This window comes from Brassica napus, chromosome A2 (assembly GCF_020379485.1).
Source record: "Brassica napus cultivar Da-Ae chromosome A2, Da-Ae, whole genome shotgun sequence".
Classification (NCBI taxonomy): domain Eukaryota; kingdom Viridiplantae; phylum Streptophyta; class Magnoliopsida; order Brassicales; family Brassicaceae; genus Brassica; species Brassica napus.
Window position 1 is genome coordinate 13,079,132 of NC_063435.1, and position 22,468 is coordinate 13,101,599.

The 22,468-nt window shown below is 38.1% G+C and overlaps 4 protein-coding genes across 14 annotated transcripts; 2 read left to right on the top strand and 2 right to left on the bottom strand.

The window, feature by feature from the left end:
* The first annotated feature begins 719 nt into the window (after positions 1 to 719).
* LOC106412372 (exocyst complex component SEC5A-like) lies at positions 720 to 14,187 on the top strand. 9 transcript variants are annotated; one of them, XM_048761553.1, is made up of 20 exons: positions 720 to 1,223; positions 6,738 to 7,004; positions 7,147 to 7,301; positions 7,423 to 7,508; positions 7,618 to 7,812; positions 7,887 to 8,014; positions 8,102 to 8,260; positions 8,404 to 8,508; positions 8,825 to 8,899; positions 9,184 to 9,321; positions 9,422 to 9,607; positions 9,705 to 9,717; positions 11,223 to 11,315; positions 11,418 to 11,545; positions 12,536 to 12,635; positions 12,741 to 12,957; positions 13,108 to 13,180; positions 13,262 to 13,457; positions 13,539 to 13,755; positions 13,850 to 14,187. In XM_048761553.1, exons 1-14 carry the CDS (start codon positions 1,155 to 1,157, stop codon positions 11,435 to 11,437), a joined length of 1,689 nt encoding a protein of 562 aa, XP_048617510.1. In that variant the 5' UTR covers positions 720 to 1,154; the 3' UTR covers positions 11,438 to 11,545; positions 12,536 to 12,635; positions 12,741 to 12,957; positions 13,108 to 13,180; positions 13,262 to 13,457; positions 13,539 to 13,755; positions 13,850 to 14,187. The 9 variants fall into 9 exon arrangements, with proteins under 9 accessions (XP_048617510.1, XP_048617524.1, XP_048617523.1 ...); XM_048761567.1 differs by having other exon boundaries at positions 13,262 to 13,335; XM_048761566.1 differs by having other exon boundaries at positions 13,062 to 13,180; positions 13,262 to 13,755.
* Positions 10,023 to 11,166, bottom strand: LOC106416928 (L-arabinokinase-like). Its single transcript, XM_048761582.1, has 5 exons — positions 10,867 to 11,166; positions 10,671 to 10,778; positions 10,519 to 10,587; positions 10,331 to 10,414; positions 10,023 to 10,221 (listed from the first exon to the last, which is right to left on the bottom strand). Exons 1-5 carry the CDS (start codon positions 10,969 to 10,971, stop codon positions 10,141 to 10,143), a joined length of 447 nt encoding a protein of 148 aa, XP_048617539.1. The 5' UTR covers positions 10,972 to 11,166; the 3' UTR covers positions 10,023 to 10,140.
* A 24-nt stretch (positions 14,188 to 14,211) lies between the features above and the next one.
* On the bottom strand, positions 14,212 to 15,258 carry LOC106397672 (sm-like protein LSM3B). Its single transcript, XM_013838297.3, has 3 exons — positions 15,016 to 15,258; positions 14,763 to 14,858; positions 14,212 to 14,433 (listed from the first exon to the last, which is right to left on the bottom strand). Exons 1-3 carry the CDS (start codon positions 15,130 to 15,132, stop codon positions 14,353 to 14,355), a joined length of 294 nt encoding a protein of 97 aa, XP_013693751.1. The 5' UTR covers positions 15,133 to 15,258; the 3' UTR covers positions 14,212 to 14,352.
* Positions 15,259 to 16,299: 1,041 nt separating this feature from the next.
* LOC111205357 (methionine aminopeptidase 2-like) lies at positions 16,300 to 18,005 on the top strand. 3 transcript variants are annotated; one of them, XM_048761573.1, is made up of 7 exons: positions 16,300 to 16,584; positions 16,669 to 16,767; positions 16,878 to 17,008; positions 17,089 to 17,196; positions 17,289 to 17,380; positions 17,459 to 17,529; positions 17,624 to 18,005. In XM_048761573.1, exons 1-5 carry the CDS (start codon positions 16,521 to 16,523, stop codon positions 17,340 to 17,342), a joined length of 456 nt encoding a protein of 151 aa, XP_048617530.1. In that variant the 5' UTR covers positions 16,300 to 16,520; the 3' UTR covers positions 17,343 to 17,380; positions 17,459 to 17,529; positions 17,624 to 18,005. The 3 variants fall into 3 exon arrangements, 1 of the variants encoding a protein (XP_048617530.1); XR_007325361.1 differs by having other exon boundaries at positions 16,311 to 16,584; positions 16,909 to 17,008; positions 17,089 to 17,202; XR_007325362.1 differs by having other exon boundaries at positions 16,312 to 16,584; positions 16,909 to 17,008.
* The last annotated feature ends 4,463 nt before the right edge of the window (positions 18,006 to 22,468 follow it).

Genomic DNA, 22,468 nt, shown 5'->3' on the forward strand with positions numbered 1-22,468 from the left:
AAACTGTTTAATAAGATGATTGGTAGAGCAATATGAGTATGTTATTTAAAATTATTATAAAAATTAGTATATAATGTATAATATATTTATTTTTAATAAATATATTTCTAATATATATATATATATATATATATATAAATATTAACATATAAATTTTAAAATATAAAATTTATTTATTTTATTTAGTAATTTAAAAATTATGTTTATATCGAAAAATATTATTTTAAAATAAATTTATAATTAAAATATCTATTTTAAAAATAATATTTCACATTTAAAATAAATTAAATTATATTTTATATGCGAAATACCTAATTTTTTAAAAAGATATTTTTCTGTGAACTAATTTTAGAAATCAAAATTTTATTTTCTGGATATAAAAATAATTTATGTATTATTAAATAAAATAAATGAATTAATTTATATAATTTTTCTTAATTTTATAAATTCTAAATGCAAATGCTTTTATAATAGCTTCGGTTGATATCATTGGCCAAAGAACATTTGGAGAGCATTAGCATTTAGTAAATGCTCTTCTAAATGCTTTTGTGCCAATTATTGATATAATAATATAGAGCATAATGCTAATGCTAATGTTTTATCAATCAAGGTCTAAACGGTTTTTTTTAGAACTAGTTAGTTTTCTGAAAAACAAGTTTCCCTAATTTTTAAAAATTTATTTTCAACAAAATCTTGATTGGTATATAAAGTAGTTTTTCAAAAACAAAAGCCAAAAACCACTTTACTACAACAATCAACCTCCAAATCTTACATTTTGTGTAGAAGTTTTTATTCTTTGACTACTGGATTAACTTCCACGTATATATAATTACAGTTGACTGAAAATGAAACTAGTAAAAAAGAAATATTAATACATGTGTAAGTAATCAAAGAGTTTCTGAGAAGAAAAGTAAAATAATAAATGTGTCGGCCATTGACAAAGAAAAGAAAGTATGTCCCTCATACTAGTCTACCCTGTATTAACGCTTTCATTATCATCGCAAAATCTTTTGATTTTTCCGTCTAACCTTTTTTTATATTTTAATGGTAAAACTAATATTTCTAGGAAAAAAAGGAAAACAATAATCTTCTCAGAGAGATCTCAAACGAAGGAGGAGGAGGAGTGACGATCATCACCATCGGAACATCGAACCATGTCGATGAGCGACAGCGACGAAGACGAGCTTCTTCAAATGGCGTTGAAAGAGCAGGCTCAGAGAGATCTCACTGTGGAAGTTTGTGGTTCTATGCTTGAGTCCCAAATGGAGTTGCGACCGTAACAGTCGTATTGACTGGGCCGTATCAAGACTGATCAATCACTGCCAGGGAGTTAATGGGCCTACGTGAATGTTGGTGAAGCCCATCTAGCAGTTAGCTCACAGTATGTTGTGATGCAGCTATAAAGTCACTCTCAGGTTGTTGAGAGTTGGCTTGGGACTTGATAAACGATCAGTATAGTGAATTCCAGGAAACAGAATCCTGAAGAGAGAAGTACCCAGGGAGATTCGGGGAACTCTATAATTCGCTTGTGTCTTTGCTTTTCTTTTCTTTAACACAAACGAGAGAGAGTGAGTGAGAGAGAGCGTGAGAGTTAGATAGAATCGAGTTAGCTAAACCAGAGGATCGCGATCGTATCGGCAACAAGTGGTATCAGAGCGCTGGTTGAGCGACGACGATACGAGAAGGCGACTCGAGCTTCTGGGATTCACCAAAGCAAGATCATCTAGATCTTGACAAGCGCGATCAAGATCCCCGATCTCAGCTGTACCAGTGGAGTTCTGATCAGGCCTAGAGGAAAATCGACTGATCTTGAACGTCTCAGAGATATCAGGGAGATATACTAAACTTCTTCTAGAGATTGACAAGTTTGAGATTGATTTTGCCGACTAATCGAATCTGAAACTGATTCTTCAAAGTTTGTTGATCCGTGTTTGAGATTAGATATTTGCTGAGTCTTTGGTATCTGTCTGTTATCTGCAGGTGATAGATCGATCGAGATTGAGCAACATGGATCCAACTCCGGGAAGATTCGTTATGGAGAAGTTCGACGGCAAAGGTGACTTCAGCTTATGGAAGTACAAACTACTGGGGCAATTGGAGATTCAAGGCCTCTCGTCAGTCTTAAGGGAAGAATCTGAACCAACAGCTGAGACTAAGGAAGAAGATGATACAGAGAAGAAAGAGGTGAAAGCTGATCCCAAGGCAGCTGAGAAAGACGTCAGAGTTCGAAACTTGCTGAGCACCTGCCTAAGCGACACTATCTTGAGAAAGATAATGCACGAGCCTACCGCACTGGGAATGTGGAAGGCCCTGGAGCAGGACTATCAAACTAAATCCTTGCCTAACAGGATCTATTTGAAGCAAAGCTTTGCAAGCTTCAAGATGGAGGAGAGAAAGTCGATAGAGGAGAACCTAGACACGTTCTTGAAGCTGATCGCAGACCTAGCCAGTCTAAAGATTGTAGTGAGTGATGAAGATCAGGCAATCCAACTTCTGACGAGCCTACCATCATCATATGAACCCCTTGTGCACACCTTGAAGTACGGAACTGGCAAAGAGACTCTTACGGTTAATGAAGTGGTTTCTTCAGCGTACGCCAAGGAAGCTGAGCTACGACAAAAGGGAGCCTTAAACAAATCAAGACAAGGCTCAGATGGGTTGTACGTGGAATCAAGGGGGAGGTCAGATAAGAAGGGTCATCGGGGCTATAACAACCGTGGAAAGAGTAGAGACTATGACAGAACAAGATCGAAGTCAAGACAGAAGTTTGCTCCAAAAGCATGCTGGGTATGTGGGGATGAAAACCACTGGAAACGAGATTGTCCACAAAGGAAGCAGTACGATAAAGGGAGCTCTTCTAGCTCTGCAAACGTAGCCATGAAGCTTCCAGACTCCATAGCCTTGACGGCAAGCACACAAGCATCAGATGAAGACTGGGTGCTAGATTCTGGGTGCACGTTTCATATAACGCCTAATAAAGAAGTACTATCGGATTTTCAAGAGGTGGAAGGAAACAAAGTGATGATGGGAAACAACACGTTCTGCATGGTAAAGGGAGTAGGGACTGTCACAATAGACAATCCAGATGGCACTGTAGTTACCCTCGGCTTGGTACGGTACATGCCAGAGATGAGAAGAAACTTGATCTCCTATGGACAACTTGAAAAGTCTGGATGCACATATCGCGGAGAAGGTTTTCAGGTTCAGTTCTTCAAGGGAAATCAGAAGGTACTCACGGGAAAATATGATCAGGGGCTTTACTACCTACAAGGTTCAGTCAGGAAAGCAAATGGAGGAGCGTCTTGCAACTTGGTTGACAAGACAAGTCAGTGGCATTCGAGATTAGCACATATGAGCCAATCATCGATGGAAGCTCTAGTGAGGAAAGGCTATCTGAAGAAAGCTGAGATCAACACGCTGGGATTTTGTGAGGCTTGCGCAATGGGGAAATCTCATAAGCAAAGCTTCCCAAAGGCGAAACACACCACCAAGGGCATCCTAGACTATGTACACTCAGACATGTGGGGATCACCCAATGTAACACCAAGCCTGTCAGGAAGCAGATACTTCCTAACCTTCATAGACGACTTTTCACGCAAGGTTTGGATATACTTCTTACATACAAAAGATGAAGCATTTAAGAAGTTTGAAGAGTGGAAAGCGTTAGTAGAGAACCAGTCAGGACAGAAGATCAAGTGCCTGCGAACCGACAATGGGTTAGAATTCTGCAACAGCTTGTTTGATAAGGTGTGCAGAGAGTCAGGCATTAAACGTCATAAGACATGCCCCTATACGCCCCAACAGAACGGAGTGTCAGAAAGGATGAACCGCACGATAATGAACAAGGTGAGAAGCATGCTGGTTGAAACAGGACTTGAGGCAGAGTTCTGGGCAGAGGCAGCGTCAACAGCTGTGTACATCATAAACAGATCACCAACAACGGCAATAGACTATGAAGTTCCAGAGGCAGTTTGGACAGGGTCAGATCCGAGCTACGATCATCTCAAAAGGTTTGGCTGTGTGGCATACGTACACACAATAGCTGACAAGATTAGCCCAAGAGCTACTAAGGGGATCTTCCTTGGGTATGCTGAGGGAACTAAAGGCGTCAGAGTCTGGCTACTGGAGGAACAGAAAGTTGTGATAAGTAAAGATGTGGTTTTCCATGAAGAACATCTATACAAACATAAGGATCTTGAGGACAACAATCCTCAGGAACTTGAGGTTCACTCTACGCCAAAGTCTAAGAAGAAAGTTACCTTCAAGGAGGAACTAATTGAACCGGCATCAGGGAGTTCAGTTCGAGGTGGAGCAGATCCAGTCAGTAGAAAGGTGGGAATTGAGGACCAGAGTAGTTCAGATGAAGAAGACGGACTCGGCTGCAGTAATCAAGAAGATCTCAGTGAGTACCTACTGGCTAGAGATCGCGTCAGACGTCAAACAAAGCCACCATCTAAGTACGAAGACGCAGACTTGGTGGCATATGCACTGGCTAGTGCTGAAGACATAGAACAAGAAGAACCTAGATCTTTTACAGAAGCAAAGCTAAGCAAAGATTGGGACATCTGGAACAACTCCATGGGAGAAGAGATGACTTCTCTAGATGAAAATCACACGTGGGACCTAACTCAGAGACCAAAGAATCAGAAGGTGATTGGCTGCAAGTGGTTGTACAAATTGAAACCGGGCATCCCAGGAGTAGAAGAACCAAGGTACAAATCACGACTTGTAGCTAAGGGTTTTGCTCAGATTGAAGGCATAGATTACAACGAAGTCTTTGCACCCGTAGTCAAGCATGTGTCGATACGGATATTGCTCTCAGCTGTTGTCAACTTCGACATGGAACTAGACCAAATGGATGTTAAAACAGCGTTTCTGCACGGAGTTCTACAGGAAAAGATTTATATGGATCAACCCGAGGGGTTTGTAAAGAAGGGTCAGGAAGACAAGGTCTGTCTGTTGAGAAAATCCCTCTACGGGTTGAAGCAATCTCCGAGGGAATGGAATCATCGATTTGATGAGTTTATGATTAGAGAGGAGTATGTTAGAAGTCAATATGACCCGTGTGTCTACTCAAAGGGTTCTACAATTGAGGCAAGAGTGTTTCTGCTACTGTATGTCGACGATATGCTGATTGCCTCCAAGAGCAGAGTAGAGATCAACACGCTGAAGACATTGTTGAAGACAGAGTTTGATATGAAGGATTTGGGTGCAGCCAGACGTATACTGGGGATGGACATCTTCAGAGAGAAAGATAAAGGTCTACTGGTGCTATCACAGGAGAGATATCTGAGAAAAGTACTAAAGGCATTCAACATGGAGGAGTCAAGAGAGGTTCAGACACCTATTGGATCACAATTTAAGCTTAAGGCATTAAGCAAGAAGGAAGCAGAGGAGCAAGCTGCAGAAATGGAAGACATACCATATGCGAGTGCTGTAGGTAGCATAATGTATGCTATGGTTGGGTCACGTCCAGATTTAGCATATGCTGTCGGTCTGGTCAGCAGATATATGGGAAAGCCAGGGAAGGAACATTGGGCAGCAGTGAAGTGGATCATGCGATATCTGAAAGGTGCAGCGGGGTATAGTCTCACATTTACAAGAGGGAAAGACTTCTTGGTACAAGGCTTTTGTGATTCAGATTACGCAGCAGATCAAGATAAGAGCAGATCGATCTCAGGGTTTGTGTTCACAGTTGGAGGTAATACAGTCAGTTGGCGGTCGTGCTTACAGAAAGTTGTGGCGCTATCAACAACAGAGGCCGAGTATATATCACTTTCAGAAGCTAGCAGGGAAGCAGTATGGTTGAAAGGGATATGTGAGGACCTGGGGTTTGAGCAGGAAGCAGCAGAGATTCACTGTGATTCGCAGAGTGCGATATACCTCTCGAAGAATAACATGTTTCATGAACGAACGAAACACATGAAGGTAAAGTATAACTTCATACGTGAGGTAGTGGCAGATGGACAAGTCAGGGTACTTAAAGTTCACACGTTGAAGAATGCGGCTGATGTGTTAACTAAAGTCCTACCCGGAGATAAGTTCAGGGAGCATATCAAGACCTTAAAGGTCTTGGAAGCTTGAGAATATCAAGCTGTTGGATCATCTCAGGTGACAGCGTAATGAGATGATGCAGAAGAGGTCAGGTGGGTTGATCTCATTACCCCGGAATCAGCAGGGGCTTGCGTTCAAGAAGCTGAGGACAGTAGTCAAGTTCAGAAGCAACACAGAACTTGGAAGATGCCAGGATTCAGGAGTTCACTATAAATGCATTCGAAGTTGATATGCAATTTTGGGAGGAAGCATGAACCAAGGTGGAGTTTGTGGAAGTTTGTGGTTCTATGCTTGAGTCCCAAATGGAGTTGCGACCGTAACAGTCGTATTGACTGGGCCGTATCAAGACTGATCAATCACTGCCAGGGAGTTAATGGGCCTACGTGAATGTTGGTGAAGCCCATCTAGCAGTTAGCTCACAGTATGTTGTGATGCAGCTATAAAGTCACTCTCAGGTTGTTGAGAGTTGGCTTGGGACTTGATAAACGATCAGTATAGTGAATTCCAGGAAACAGAATCCTGAAGAGAGAAGTACCCAGGGAGATTCGGGGAACTCTATAATTCGCTTGTGTCTTTGCTTTTCTTTTCTTTAACACAAACGAGAGAGAGTGAGTGAGAGAGAGCGTGAGAGTTAGATAGAATCGAGTTAGCTAAACCAGAGGATCGCGATCGTATCGGCAACACTCACCTATCAGAAACCTCCTTCCTCTTCCTCTAGCAGGCCTGTTGCCAATCTGGTCCAGCAGCCACGTCAGCACAAGCCGTCCCCTGCTAGGAAACCGTCTATGGATGAGCCGGAGGTGGAGTTGCTAAGTATCTCGAGCGAGGATGATGACGTGGAGAGGGAAAGCGATGTTAGGGAGAGAGGAAGAGCGAAGAAGGAGGATGATGGAGGAGGAACTTTGGATGGTGAGGAGCCTGATTGCTGGAAACGTGTCAATGAAGCTGAGGTACGCACGTGGAATTAGATATAAAGCTATATAATAAGGACATTAGTGATGTTACGTGGAATTAGATGTTTTTTTTTTTTTGAACACCTCGTGGAATTAGATGTCTATTAAACTTACTTAAACTCTGATCACGTTTTGGCAGCTTGCACGTAGGGTTCGTGATATGAGGGAATCAAGAACCGCACCAGTGGTTCAGAAACTTGAGGATAAGGTATCTGAGCCTGGCAAGAAAGTGGTTCTCACTAGTTTGCAGTCACTCCCTCGTGTGATGGAATGCATTGATCCACTTAAACTAGGGTAGTTGTTCTCTCTCTCTCTCTCTTTTTTTCTGCTTACCTTGAAAACCAGTTAGGAGTCTTTATTCGCTCACATCGATACTTACTTATGTGAGCCTAACTTTGAGTACTATATTATATAGGATAATAGACAACAAGACACTGAGATTAATCAGTGAGAGTTTAGGCAGCCCATCAAAAGCTGAGAAAGTGGACAATACACTTGGAGGTTTGTCTTTCTTCTTCTCAATAATAACTACAACTGGAGTTGAGAATAGTGGTAGCTCTTACAAGTCAGTTTGATTTAATGCTATTTGTCCTCTTTGGATTCTTTGCAGAAAAGTTGATTTACTTCTCTGATCATTTCGATCCGAAGCTGTTTCTTTCTCGCATTCACCAAGACACAAGTGCAGCAGATTTGGAAGCTGGTGCTCTTGGCTTGAAAAGTGACTTAAAGGGTCGAAATTTGCAAAGAAAACAATTGGTAAAAGACAATTTTGACTGCTTCGTCTCGTGTAAAACAACAATTGATGGTATGTATGTGTTATTGCACTAACTGCCTTATTTGTGTTCTTCTTATATCTAGACTTTTGGTTTTCTTAACTAGATATTGAGTCGAAACTGAAGCGGATTGAAGAAGATCCAGAAGGGTCAGGAACTACTCATGTGTTCAATTGTATGAAAAGTGTGACATCAAGGGCTAATCTTGCATTTGAGCCTCTTTTTGAGAGACAGGTTGGTACGGTCTAATTTTGGATTTTTTTTTTGCTGTCTCACTCTTTCAGTTTGTTGAAGCCTTTTTTTTTTCTCAACCACTGTTAGGCTCAAGCTGAGAAAATCAGGTCTGTACAAGGAATGCTTCAGAGGTTCCGGACACTCTTCAACTTACCAAGTATCATTCGTAACAGTATTAGCAAGGGTGAATATGATTTGGCTGTTCGAGAATACAAGAAGGCGAAATCTATTGCTCTCCCTTCTCATGTATGTCTATACTCTCTATCACATTCTCTTGAGACAGATGTTATCCACTTTCTTAGCAGTGAATCGTTTTTAATTATAATTACGATTTTTAGTTACTCACATAACAAAGCTCTTGACAACATAGAAAAACAAGCTGCTTTCAGGTAAATATACTGAAGCGTGTACTCGAGGAGGTTGAGAAAGTTATGCTGGAATTCAAAGGCACTCTTTACAAGACTATGGAAGATACTAAAATAGACTTCACAAGTGTATGTCATTTATTATTAATTTAATTCATATGTCAGCTAGTTATTTAACTGAACATTCATCGATACATATATCTACCAAAGGCATGGTGATGCCATCAAGTCAAATATTTCAGCCTCTTGTTCATCTTATCTGCTTCATCAATCTTAACTTGAGTTAAACGAATTCCCATATTCATTTTTACAGTTTTTATAAATTAAAGTGACTAATTTTTTACTTGGTTTCTGCATATTTGTACAACTTCTTGAAACCTTTCATACTTCCTCTTGGAAACTTTGAAATCAGGCTTGACACATTCCAGTGTATTTTTAATTTTAGCTGGAAAATACTGTGAGGCTTTTGCTGGAGCTGGAACCCGAATCTGATCCGGTGTGGCATTATATAAATGTTCAGGTAGGTATATTCGAAGATGTCACTCTTTTATCCCTCTTGCTATATTTTACGTAGTATCCAGATTCCTAATAGATTTGACAATCAGAGACTCAAGAGTGACATTTAGCTTATAGTTATAGAATCATTCATTTGTATCTTTTATGATTGCTGTCTTGACTTTCAATACAGCACCTCTATAGAATTGGGAAACACACACATGTTGAACTTGTGTGCCTACACACTTTTTGTTATAATCATTGTGTCATCTCCATAATCCCATCTTTCTTGGCTCTTTAATTTACCAGAATCATAGAATTCATGGCTTGCTTGAGAAATGTACATATGATCATGAAGCAAGGGTGGAAACTTTGCGCAACGAGACTCGTGAGAGAGCCATCTCAGATGCGAAGTGGCAACAAATACAACAAAACGTCGTTCCATATGTGAGTCCAACGTTGAGAATAGCTATATATATATATCATTAAAAGACTATTAGAGATTCTGTTCTTTAGATGATAACCTGCATTTTTTCCGATCCTTTAGTCAGATGCTGCATCTTCTACTGAAAGTAACGAAGTTCAAGTTGACCTACAATCAGTGGAGTTTCCCAGCGAAGAGATTGACGCTTTGAAGGGAAGATACATCAAAATAATAACCGGTGTGCTTGTGCATCACATCCCTGCGTTTTGGAAAACAGCTCTATCAGTTTTCAGTGGAAAATTTGCCAAGGTATCAGCTATCCTTCTGCTAATTTGTAGTTATTTTTCCGTATGATGAGGTTGGTTTGCTCCCTACTTCATTTAAATCTAAATTCTTATCTGTCCAGTCATCCCAAGTTACTGAGAGCATGCGCAACGGTGAGGCTGGGAAGTAGAGTCCTTAGGATTAGAATATTAAATTTTAATGTTTTTTTTACTTTTTGAATAGTTAAGGATTGTAATTAAAAATAATGTGTGCAATGGTGTCACCTATATTGAATCCTAGCTCAACCATTCAGCATCAAATTTTTGGTCAATCATGAATCAATGGAAAGTCTAACTTCAAGGATCAAGCTGAGCATGAAACCAATTTGCGCTATTCAATTCGATCACCGGAGAAAATCAATTTGTGACTATATTTTCACTATAAACATTTTCTTTTAAAACAGGGGAGTTGAACATTTGATAACAAAAGCTAGGTTGTGAACGTGGACTACAACACGCTCAAGACCTCAGGAGGCCAAACAAGACACACCAAAACTGAAAGTAGGATATTAAAAAACGTCACCTGAAGTTGGTGACACAGACAGAACGTATGCCAGCATCAGCCGCTGCACGGCACGCTACGGGGACAACATCAGACACCTGTGTTTAACAAAAGTGAAAAAATTCTCCAGGTGAATTTTACAAAGCAAAAGTCCAAGATAAGTTAACGATGGGCTGAGAAATTGTATGAAAAGAAAAGGTTAATTACCACGAAATCAGCTTTGATAGAATGAAGCCACTCCACTTCTGTTTCCAAGATTTCAGCTCGAGGAATCACAGCTGTTTCCACATACTGTGGAAGACGCAGCATCACAAAAAAGTGTAAAGCTCATAAACTGGAAATTGCAATCAAGATAAGACCAATAATCATTTACAAGTGATCACATGAGTTAAAACCTTTTCTAAGGAGGCAAGACGATCTACAGTCAGAGCATCAGCTTGCACAGCTCCACAGTCCAAAAGAACCTAACAATCGCCAATTAATCAATATATCCTTATGTTTCCAGTAAACAATTGAAAGAGTAAGCAAGTAAATGATCGATAGAAACCTTTCGAATCTTTAGCCTAGGAGACTGAATCTCGGACGTGAAGACAAAATCAGGCGCGCCGATGACGACATGAACGTCGTGCCCGGCCGCGATCAAGTGACGGACAACCTGAATTGCCACAAATTAGCCACGATCGAACTAACACAGTAGTCACAGATAAGAATGATGCAGAGAGAGAGAGAGTGAGAAGGAAAACCTCGACGATGCGGGTGGCGTGACCGAAGCCGTGTCCAGTGACGTAGTAAGCGAAGACCAGGTGCTTGCTGGAAGCTGAGACGCCTTCGTTATCGTCAATCCTCATTTTCTTCGACGGGAAAATATCTCTCCGACGATCGCTGAGGGGAAGAAGAAGACTGATTCTAAAGAACTAATAAATTTCCAGCTTTAACGAACGATCCACTCAAATTCGGCCACGTACCACAAGGATCAAGTCCTTAAACCTCCTAATTACGGACCAATCCTTACGTTTATTAGCCTAAATATTATTATTATATTAAAACTTACATATGCTTTAGCGTTAAGGATTCGGGATGAACCCCCGTTGCGGACGCTCTGATACTTCTGCCAATAAATCTGAGGAGAAAGTCACAGAGGCAAGGTTTTCAACTCATTCTTTGGAAGAAGTTGCTGGGATGATTCGCAAAGGTGTTTGTTAGATGACATTTCCAGTGAAGCTTTTCTCCATATTGGTATATGTGCTGTAAAGTGGTTCTAAACATTCTCTTTTCATGGTTACTGCTGTTGTAGGTGAACAACACATTTTGTGATTTTGATGAATCGTGCATTCTCCGCCCATTTATGAGCAATGCCATTCAAGAAGTATCAAAAGCATGTCAAGCCTTTGAAGCCAAAGATTCAGTGCCCCCACAGTTCGGGTATTTGAACTTATTCCGAAGCTTGAGTTTTAATGTCTAAATGAAAGTATACTGATAAGACTGTGTATGTTTTTTTGATACTTATGGCAGTTGTCGCACTAAGAAAAGTCCAGGCCGAAATCACTAAGATTTATATCCAAAGGCTTTGCTCTTGGATGAGGGCATCCACTGAACGAATATCAAAAGAGGAGACGTGGATCCCTGTTTCTATTCTTGAAAGGAATAAATCTCCTTATGCCATCTCTTACTTGCCTCTTGCATTCCGTTCAGTTATTGTCTCTGGGATGGAACAAATCAATCTGTAAGTTTCAAATGTTCTTTGGTAAACTTATATAGAACAGTTGCATTGTCTGATTTATTTTATTGTGTTTGCTGTTCCAGACATCTATATTTCCTTAGAAGACCTTAGGGTTTAGTCTTTTCTCCCTGTACATTAGAGAAAACAGAATTCTAGCAGTCACTCACTAGTTGTGGTTCAAGCTTCTCCAGAGTTATATGTTGTGGCATGTGAACTTAAATGACTTGTGAGTTATAAGTTGAGATTCACCTAGTCTCCCGGTTTATCATAGTTGGTATAAGAGCTGATCTTGTTTGTTTAATGGACTACATAGCCAAATCTAGCTTTTCAGTGGGCTTATCATCAGTGTTGGTGTTCACCAACGATCTTCAAACCCGCTCTTCAGGGTCCCCTTTCATCGGTTGTTGTACCGACATTAGTATGTTCTTAGGAACATCAGTTTCAGGGTTTCAAGTGAAGCATGTCTACGGGTTTCTTCACCCCTTTAACACTCCTATCTCTTGTTGTAGTACTTTTCGCTTTTGTTTAGCCGTCAAATTCACTTCCGGTTGTAACCGTTTAAGTCTTTTGGACATCTAATTTAATATAACAGTTTCGTGACAAAAAAAAAAAAATGACTTGTGTGCCATTGGTATTCAGGAAACTGCATACACAGTTACTTAAGTGGTTACTTTATGTGCATCCTTTTTCAGGATGATTGTCTGTCAAAGGTGAAGCTGCCAAATCAGAAGATTGAGGAAATGCTTATATCTGTTAGACTGGCATTTTTGAACTGCTTTCTGGATTTTGCTGGTACTATTTTTCACCGTAATTCCTTTACCCCTCATGTATGCAGGAAAATGCGCACACTGTACAGTTATTAAGTTGGTTTGCTATTTTGTTTTCTTCATGTATCAGCTCACTTGGATCAAATTGGTGCTGATCTTTCCACACGAGAGGATTGGAAAAACGGATATTCTGATGATCAACAGGAAGTAACATCAGCCAACACTTATGGAAGTGTTGTGGATCCTCACAGGCGGTTGTTGATGGTCTTAAGTAATATAGGTTACTACAAAGATGAACTTGCTTCAGAGCTTTACAACAAATTCAAATACAACTGATTGAAGTCTAGGTTGGCCCTTGCTTACTTGACTGTCATTAGTTCAATACTTATTTACCTCTTCTCTAAGTGGTAGACAAGTTGTGCATAAGACTTGATTGATTTTTTTTTTTCAGCGATCTTCAAGATCTAATTATGTCTTTCTCTGGTCTTGGAGAGAAGGTCCTCGAGCATTACACGTTTTCTAAGGCAAATTTGATCAGAACAGCTGCCACCAGTTATTTGCTGGACTCGGGTATTCAATGGGGATCAGCACCTCAAGTGATAGTAAGAAATCTCTGCGTAATGACTAACGATTAGCCTCTAAATTTTCTAGGAAGAAGATGATTACTTAAAGTACGAGATGCAGCTGTTGAGCTCTTGCATACTCTTGTAGCCGTCCATGCAGAGGTATTGCTCTTTATATGCAAACATGTTCACTGATGATTTTAATGTGTTTCCTCTCGAGTGACACGACAGTGTTTGTAGTCTGAAGTACCCTTATAATTTTGTAAACTACAGGTAATATTGAGGTAATTTCTTCTTCTTGTGGAAGAAAAGGTTTGTAGAATTATGATTTGCTGATTCTGTTTTGTGCACAACATCTGCTGCAGCTTGAATATTTCGAGACAGTACTGAATCTATATTTTACAAGCGACGCAACCGCGTCTCATAAAACTCTACAAGGAAACAGTCTTGGAGATTGCTCTAGAGAGCGTCAGTGAATCAGTTGAGACCACTCCAGGGCATAATCGCAGACCAACTCGTGGCAGCGAAGACACAGCTTCAGATGACAGACAAGGATCATCTGTTTCAGCTGATGAGCTCCTCGTAAACATCTTTTATCTTCCTTACTCTTTCCAACATATATATATATATATAAACAAACTTCAAGTCCTAAATTGTGTTTTGTTTTTGTGATCAGGTTCTAACGAAACAGTATTCAAGCGAATTGCTACAGACAGAAATGGAGAGAACAAGTGTGAACACAGCATGCTTTGCAGAGTCAGTTCCCGTAGAGCCAACCCCTCCTCTATTACCTAAAGCTTCGTACAGAGGACCGATGGATTCTCCAAGCAGAAACTACAGAGGCAAACAATCCTCAGGTTCTCCGATTCATGCCCTACCCAGACGAAGATAAAAAGAAACTGTACAGAGGAACGTAACATGTATTTGTTTTGTCTGTTTGTTGTGCTTCTTAAGAACTAACATTTGTTTGTAAACTCAGATGAATTGGGTTGTAATTAAAGAATGTCACACGAATGCAAAAAGTAGCCAAGGTAGAAATATCCGAGAGCAATTGGGATTTAAGCAAGAGAGCTCCTTCAAGCTGTTTTTAGTTTCAGACAACCAGTGACTAAATACAATACCAATAGTCACACAAAGAGGACACAAGATATGTTTGTTTGAAGACTTCAAGTTTTTAACTTAGGGTGCCCTGAGTGGTGGAGACACCAATATAACTCCATCTCCTCTCACAAACAGAAACTGAATGTTGCGCTTTGTCGTCTGCAAATCAAAGAATGGTAACAAACCAATCAATATACACATGAGAATCAGATAAGAAGCTAGCAAAACTATAGGAGAGTCTCTCTAATCAACTAATGTGCCTAAGAAGCTTACAGACTCTATTTTTGTGAAGAGTCTCTCAATTAGTGCTGTTGAGTAAATGTAATACACAGACTCATTGACCTGAAACTTGTGTGCAGTAGTAACAGCTAAAAGACATTCCTATTCTTGTTCTCAATCTTACAATACCAAAACTTTGAGATATTTATTTAGCCACCACAATTATCATACAATTAAACATTGATCCTACAGTTAAAAGAAGTAAGTACCCGGACAATCTCTTCATATGTCTCATCATCAATCTCAACTGTTGTGATAACTTCTTCAACATCGCCCAGAATCATATTCAAATGCTGATCAAACGCCTGCCCACATAAACAAAAACAAAACCTAAAGTGGGCAACTTTAAAAGAGGTTTCGTTTCGTCCACCAAAACATTACAACTAGAGCTAATCAAGAACCCTTTTGCTAAAAACTGAAACTTTCGAATCCCACGAGTGGTAAAGAGAGGAAAAAACGTACGTGAAGCTTGCCACGAAGCTCGCGGTCTGAGCGGAGCTTGACATAGATTCTCTCGTCGAGACTCAGACGAATCAGATCTAGCGGCTCCCTCACGGTGGCGTCTTCCTCGCCGGACATCGTATCAAAATAAAATTAACTGCTTGGAAAGTAAACTTCTTCAAGGGTTTCGATACGGACGAATCGTAACCCGACACAAACTCTGAGATGATCTATCTCGCGACAGCTGTTATGTTTCATCGATATTTAGAGCCCACAAAGTTATTAATAGTTATCTGGGCCAAGGCCCAATCTAGGCCCATAAACTCCAATCATCTTTTCTACAAGTTGCATTTGCCTCATGTCGCTGCGTAACAGCGATCCCTTCAGTTGCTGCTCAGAAGCCGTGATGATCATGATAACGAAGAGCATGGAAAACACTAAATTGTGAAGAACTAGGAAATACCCCATAATAACATTAATTAAAAGATAAAATGATTAAATTATTCTAAACACTAAAAATTTACCGTAACCGCATCCCTTAAATATTAAAATCTAAATTCTAGTCACTTTCAAACTAAAATATAAATAAATAAAAAGGTCTTTTTAAATTTTAGTTGATGATATTTTAGAAATTTTTATCTATGTACTAACTTAGGAACAAACATGTCTTTACTTGTTATTCTAGTGTATTTTTCTCTATTCTAAAACTCTCCGCCTAGACTGATTACTCTCCCGCGTATCCGCTAGGCGGTGGTCATCCGATTAGTCTTTTCACTAAAATTAATTCATAAAATATATTATAATAATTAATTTGGTACAGATTAGTTAATTTTGGTCTAAAAGTTAGTCCAAAAGTCTAAAAATAAAAGTTATACAATAATATTATATTTATAAAATTAAATTAAATATCAAAATAATCCAAAAACTAGTCCATGTTTAATTTCCGATTTTCTGGTTAGACGCTAGCGAATTCTTGAACCTTGGTATTTTCTAGTATAATATAACAGAATATTTATTTGCATCATATATTAATATATATGCTAGTTTGCACGGAAAAAATTATAAGTTATTATAAGCATAAAAATAAGAAGTCAGTATAGTTTATATATATATCTTTATATATAAAATAAGCATTGTATTTCTCCTGAGGGCTCCACGTCGGATGCCACGTCGGAAATTCGTGCAGCCAGAAGCCGACACGTGTCCGGGTAGGCAAAACGCGTGGTTTCATTTATTCTATACTGTCGTGGGCTTTGTACACGTGTTGTGTGTCTGGGCTGTAGAATTTAAAACTGTCCGGCCCGATAGAATTGATGGAGCCTCTAACCCTAATACGGCTGCAGACAAGAAACGAAGGTTGTCTCTCCGCTTCCTGCGACGAAGTAAGTGATTCTTCCTGGTTAAAAGAGATCAACAAACAGTGAACCAGAGTTCCTGTTGCCGGAGGAAAGTTGTGTTGTCCAGATTCAGGTCCAGAAAGATTGATTCATTGTTATTGATTCATTGTTGATTGATTAATATATTGCATGTTTCTTTTGTTCTTTCAACTGAGACTTCAACGAAGAAGAAGAAAAATAAGAGCAAAAGCAAGTAAGAAGTGTTTTCGTTATGTCTTTTCTTTCAATTTGCCATTTTTGTTGTTTTCTTTAGTGATGGTGCCTCTTATGTTTGCAGCAAGAAGACCCAACAGACTGATCCACCTACAATCCATGTCGTTAAGCTTTTTCCATCTGGAGAGTTTCCTGAAGGTGAAATCCACCAGTATAAGGACGAGTAAGTTTCATACAACTCTATTTAGCTTTAAGAGAAATTTTTAATACGTTTTGGTATGCAATATGCGTGTCCATACAGCTTTTGTTTTTGCTTCTGTTGAACCCTATTAGATTTTAAGACTATGGATCTTGATCTCTGTAGCAATTTGTGGAGAACAACATCTGAAGAGAAGAGAGATTTGGAGCGTTTGGAGAAGCTAATATACAACTCTGTACGCCAGACTGCAGAAGTTCATCGCCAGGTTGATCTTTTAACAAATTAAATGACCACATATTATTTTTCCTCCTGGAATTTTTTAATATTTTTTTGATAATTTTTCAGGTTAGAGAATATGTAAGAAGCATAGCGAAGCCTGGAATGTTGATGACTGATATATGCGAGACATTGGAGGATACTGTTCGTAAGCTTATATCAGAGAATAGTCAGCTGGTATTGGTTGGTTTCAACTTTATCTTCCTATCCACAATTCACTATTCTTCTTTACTACCCATGTTCATCTGTGATGGTTTTTTAACTTCCAGGGTTGCTGCTCATTGGATACCAAACTCCGGAGACAATACTGTACTTCCATATGACGATGTTATGAAAGTGGATTTTGGAACACATATTGATGGTATGACTGCAAATTTTAGTTTCGTTTCTCCTCTGTACAAAAGTCATCTTGAAATTAACATCTCTTGGGTTTTCGCAGTGTGATTAATGTACTTTCCTCAAACTTACGACCTTCATGATGATTCATCTATTCTCTGCACTGAAGAAGAGGTATGTATATATACAGCACTCTCATGTATATACATCTCTATTGCCTTTTTTATATTTATGAATGCAAAATCTGATGTGTAAACAAAACCTTTAGGTGCAGCTTGGTGTCTGTAATGGCTGAAGTGGACCGAATTCTTAGACCACAAGGAACATTTATAGTAAGTGATGACTTGGAAAAGATAGGAGAAATTGAGAAGATGGTGGAATCACTGAAATGGAATGTAAGAATGACACATTCCAGATATGGTGGAGGAGTGATCTCTGTTCAGAAGTCATAGTGGCGTCCTACAGAGATCGAGACCATTACATCGGCGATAGCAAGTGAAAGAGAATTGGTTTAATGTAGTTTTATGAGAATGTTTCTTTTATGTCATGTTGATTGTTTACATTGTATTAGGCCAATATGTGTATCTTTTTTTGCATTGACGAAAATTGTATACAAGACATTGTCCCTATAATGTAAGCTTTTATAAGTTTTTGATTTGGTCCTAAACACCCGTGGAATATTTATACTACTGCAACAAACTTCTATAGACTGTCTATTTAAACTATAGGTATATGATGAGCTCAGTTGACCAAAAAAAAAGGGTATGTGATGAGCTCATGTTAGTTACATCACCAAAGAACCTCAATATAAAAATAAACTAGAGCAAAAAAAATTATTAAATTAAAAAAAGTGTAACAAATTTAGATATAACTTATTAAATTCAATAACAAAATGTAGTAAAAATGTCACTATAAGAATAAGAAATAACTTATTAAATTCAATAACAAAATGTAGTAAAAATGTCACTATAAGAATAAGAAATAACTTATAAAATAAAGTCAATGTAAATTCTTATACCGAAAATTAATCAATAAATCTTATATTAAAAATTATAATTAGTTATTCAGATATCATGGTTTTGTTTCGTGTCCAAATATAATAGCATATAAGAAATTCAAATAAATACCTATATTTTTAAGTAGTAACAATTGATATTAGGTTTTCATGCTACCTACCTTAAAATATTTTTTGTTGTAAAAAATAACAAACCAATTTTACAAAAAGTATATATCAAAAAAAATTCTATTGTATATAACTTACAGAAAAAATGATAAAATAAGTAGTGAAAGTTGTTATAAAAATAGTGAAATAAATGTCACATATAATTGAAAATGAATTAAACATTTTTTAAAAATTACATCAAAGTGGTTTTAAGGGTAAAATAAGTATTGTGAACACAAAATGTACAGTTAGTTTATTTAATTAAATATGACACTTTTACAAAATACGAAAATAAAAATATCAACCATAATTTAATACATAAATGAAACTAATATATATATATATATATATATATATATATATATTTGCATAGTCCAACGACAGACATAATATAAAGTAACCTATAACAAAATAAGTAACGTAAATGAAATTATATAACTTATACTAAAACAAATCGATTAATATATATGAGAGAAACAAACCCTTTTTATATATAAAGATATATATAAACATAATAAATATAGACACGTTATCATCGATAATAACACCAATTATATTAGAAAATTTAGTCACCTAACGAAACTAACTTTGTGTCTTTTACAGTAAACGAGCTCAACAAAAAAAAAGAATGATAAAAGTTAAAAAGAAAATATAAATAACATTCCATACATTACTTAGAATAAAATAATTTAAATTTAAAACAAATGTTATGCAAAATATAATAGAGAAACTTCCCGCGCATAGAATATGATGAGTCCATGTAAATATTACATAACCATTATAAAAATATGAGATCTCCACTATACAAATTTACTATTTGTATTGACAATTGATAGAATGAGAGAGATGGAGATTCTCTTAACACTAAACAATTTGGTTTTGGTTCGTACTCTATTATATGTGCGCTTCAGTTTCAAATTTATTTTGTTAACAAATTGTACAATCAGTGAAGTTCTTGCTTTAATTAAAATATTGAACTAATAACATGGAGATTCATTATATCGACATAAAATAATGAAAAAATAAATAATATACATATAGTAGAAAGTTTATAAATTAATATTCGGTAAATGAATAGACAAATTAATTAATAAATTTTACTGGTTTTGAATTGGACATATGTAAAATATAACTTAATTAATTTGATAAAATAATAATAACAAAACTTTTAGATATATAAATTTTATATAAACATAAACAAATCATCTTTTTAAAAATGAATTCATCTTTCTTTTTAAATTTTTTTTCACTATTCTGATGTTTTCATTGAATTACAAATAAAAGACATTAATATACTATCATCAAATTCAACACACATTATATATCAAATAATTTAATTAAGTACATAAAATTTAACTAACATATAGTATCACAAAGTTAATTTCTTTTTTGAAGATAGAAACAACTATTGTAAACAAGCAAAACATATCTTATCACATATAAATCTTTCACCTAAAATTTTCTAAAAGACGAATATCATTATCATACACATTTCTTGCAAATGCAAACCTAAAAAACAAATAAAAAAATCATACAAAAAATAATAATCTAGATCACAAGTAAAGCATATCCCGCCCGTAGGGCGGGCCGACCCTAGTATATATTTTTTTTTTTTTTTTTGGTAAAAATGTTAAAATATCATTACCAATTTTAATTTTTGACAGAATTACAGAGTAAACAAGAAGCAGAAAATAAAAACAACTACACTAACTAAACAACAACTCAAATTGAACAAGAAGGGGAAGATACAACCAGCTAAAAGCCCACACGAAGGAACCAACAGAGTAGGTATTAGTCGCTTGCCGCAAAAGGATGAACCGCAGTGAATACGAGATCCTGAGCCCGGTAGAAATTGGCGTACCCGATGAACAGGTCTTTATGATAGGTACACCCAAGAACAGCTTGCTAAAGACCTCCTAATTTGATTCCAACACGCACACTGCTAGACCAGAGACCAAACACCCACAAGCCAGCCGAGCCTTATTTCAAACAACAAACACAGGCTGCAAAGCAAACCTGAAACGACAAAACCTATACAAAAGAGGGTCGTGTGACAGCTACCACGTCCACAGGAAGCTCTCCGGACCAACCAAACCAGTGCCGGAAGAACACATCCACAGGAACACAACAACGCCGAGGCGCAAGGTTCCAGTGCTGGGATGATGTGATCAAAACATGGAGACACGAGCACCTAACCAAACCGAATGACCACACGGGGAGGAGAGGACTCACCATGTACAGATTCTGAGAACCAGAGGACTGACCGACAAACAGAGCAAGATCAAAACAGTGAGGCACAGCCGCAAGGAGGAAGACCGGAGAAACTCGCAGTGGCGAACCACCATACGCGCAACGAGGGAGAGGCCGTGAGAGCAGGAGAACAGGAAGGAAGCACTCGAGCTAAGCTGGAACCAAAGCCATAGACGACTCGTTGTCCAGAACCTAGTCGAAAGAGCACGCGCTTACTCCAGCAACCACCGACTCGCCACACGACGAGAACCGGAGAGCCGTGGAACACGTCGACGCAGAGCACAACACCGAAACCTCCCGAGCAGAAGCAAACCGTGAGACCACTTTCGACGAGACACCAAGTGAAAGAGAGAAGCACGCGCCGCCGCACCACTCCGCCGGGACATCGGAAAGATAGAGGAAGCAGGGATACGAGCAGATCCAAGGCGGAGGAGCCACCATACGAAGTCACGCGCCGTCAAACAAAGGGAGCCGCCGTAGATCTAAAGGGAAAGATGAACGTCAGACGGAACCCAACCCAAAAAGCCGACCACAACCTCCTTCCACCACTACACACCCACCTCGTCGAGTCACCAGAAATACAAGCCAAGCACCGGAGTCAGCCTAGGTCCTTCGCCGGCGAGAGCTCAACTTCCAGGGACGTCCACATATCGGGGGTGATTAGAGGGGGGAGAGAAGGGCAAAGAGGAAGACGAGGAATAGGGGAGAGGGAGGAGCCCTCCGGCGCCGGAGGAGGACACGGACTCGCCGGAGGCAAACGCGAAGAGGAGAGAGCGAGAGCTTAGAGAGAAATTAAGAGAGAGAGAGAGAGAGAGAGAGGACCCTAGTATATATATATATATGCGTGTGTATATATATATCTGATTGGTACAGAATCTACAAATACATTTCACAACTAAGAGTGTGACTGGTAAAAAAGTATAGTAATTAGGTGGAAATAAAAAAGGCTGAATGAAAAGTGGAAAAAATGTATTACTCTCATTCTCGCTACATTTTAGTGGAGGGAGGTATTACACTGCTTTATAGCTTTTCATCAAAACCAATGGATTTTTCTCTTACTTACCTTTTTCACCTGACTGGTAAAGAAAAGTTGGAATGAGAGTAAAATTTAAATTCAGAGTAAAATTCTACTCCAACAAGTACATACAGTCAAAGCCTAAAAGTGTAACACCAGATCTTCTATATTGGTGACACGTTGAAAAATCAGACAGATGCAATCTCACACACATATTCGTGTGTATATATTTGAGTGTCTGTGATTTTCCGTGCACATATACTTGTGGCCTTGTGGGTGTGTGTGTACACATGTGTATGTGTGATTTTCAGTGCGAGTAAAATACTAAAGCTGATCTTATGTTAAAAAAGTTCTAAAACAATAGTAATTGAGTTCAGTTCGAAAAAACAATAGTAATTGAGTACTTTTGCTCAATTACCCCATAGCTTCTTGTTCAATCCACTTGCATGCCCTTGCATGTTGCTTCTTCTCTTTTGTTGTTTGTTTTTTGAAAATGGGCTTTTTCTGCTTCACTTATTTTCCCACCTTAAATTTACCATGCCCCATCAATAATTGAATTACTCAATTTTATGGCGTTAATCATTCCTTTTTTTTTTGTATAATAATGTCTATGTTAATTTATTTACTTATTGAGTTTTCTCACCAAGTTCTTAATCTGTCATTTTTAACCAAGATTCCTATCAGAA

Coding starts and splice junctions, on each gene's coding strand:
- LOC106412372 (XM_048761560.1), top strand. CDS start 1,155: ATGTCGATGAGCGACAGCGACGAAGACGAGCTTCTTCAAATGGCGTTG. Junction 1,224..6,737: donor AAGAGCAGGCTCAGAGAGAT/CTCACTGTGGAA, acceptor GTATCGGCAACA/CTCACCTATCAGAAACCTCC. Junction 7,509..7,617: donor AGTGGACAATACACTTGGAG/GTTTGTCTTTCT, acceptor GATTCTTTGCAG/AAAAGTTGATTTACTTCTCT.
- LOC106416928 (XM_048761582.1), bottom strand. CDS start 10,971: ATGAGGATTGACGATAACGAAGGCGTCTCAGCTTCCAGCAAGCACCTG. Junction 10,779..10,866: donor ACGCCACCCGCATCGTCGAG/GTTTTCCTTCTC, acceptor GTGGCAATTCAG/GTTGTCCGTCACTTGATCGC. Junction 10,222..10,330: donor CTATCAAAGCTGATTTCGTG/GTAATTAACCTT, acceptor TGTTAAACACAG/GTGTCTGATGTTGTCCCCGT.
- LOC106397672 (XM_013838297.3), bottom strand. CDS start 15,132: ATGTCCGGCGAGGAAGACGCCACCGTGAGGGAGCCGCTAGATCTGATT. Junction 14,859..15,015: donor AGCTTCGTGGCAAGCTTCAC/GTACGTTTTTTC, acceptor TTATGTGGGCAG/GCGTTTGATCAGCATTTGAA. Junction 14,434..14,762: donor CATATGAAGAGATTGTCCGG/GTACTTACTTCT, acceptor TTTGATTTGCAG/ACGACAAAGCGCAACATTCA.
- LOC111205357 (XM_048761573.1), top strand. CDS start 16,521: ATGTTTCTTTTGTTCTTTCAACTGAGACTTCAACGAAGAAGAAGAAAA. Junction 16,585..16,668: donor AAAAATAAGAGCAAAAGCAA/GTAAGAAGTGTT, acceptor TTATGTTTGCAG/CAAGAAGACCCAACAGACTG. Junction 17,197..17,288: donor TATCAGAGAATAGTCAGCTG/GTATTGGTTGGT, acceptor TTTAACTTCCAG/GGTTGCTGCTCATTGGATAC.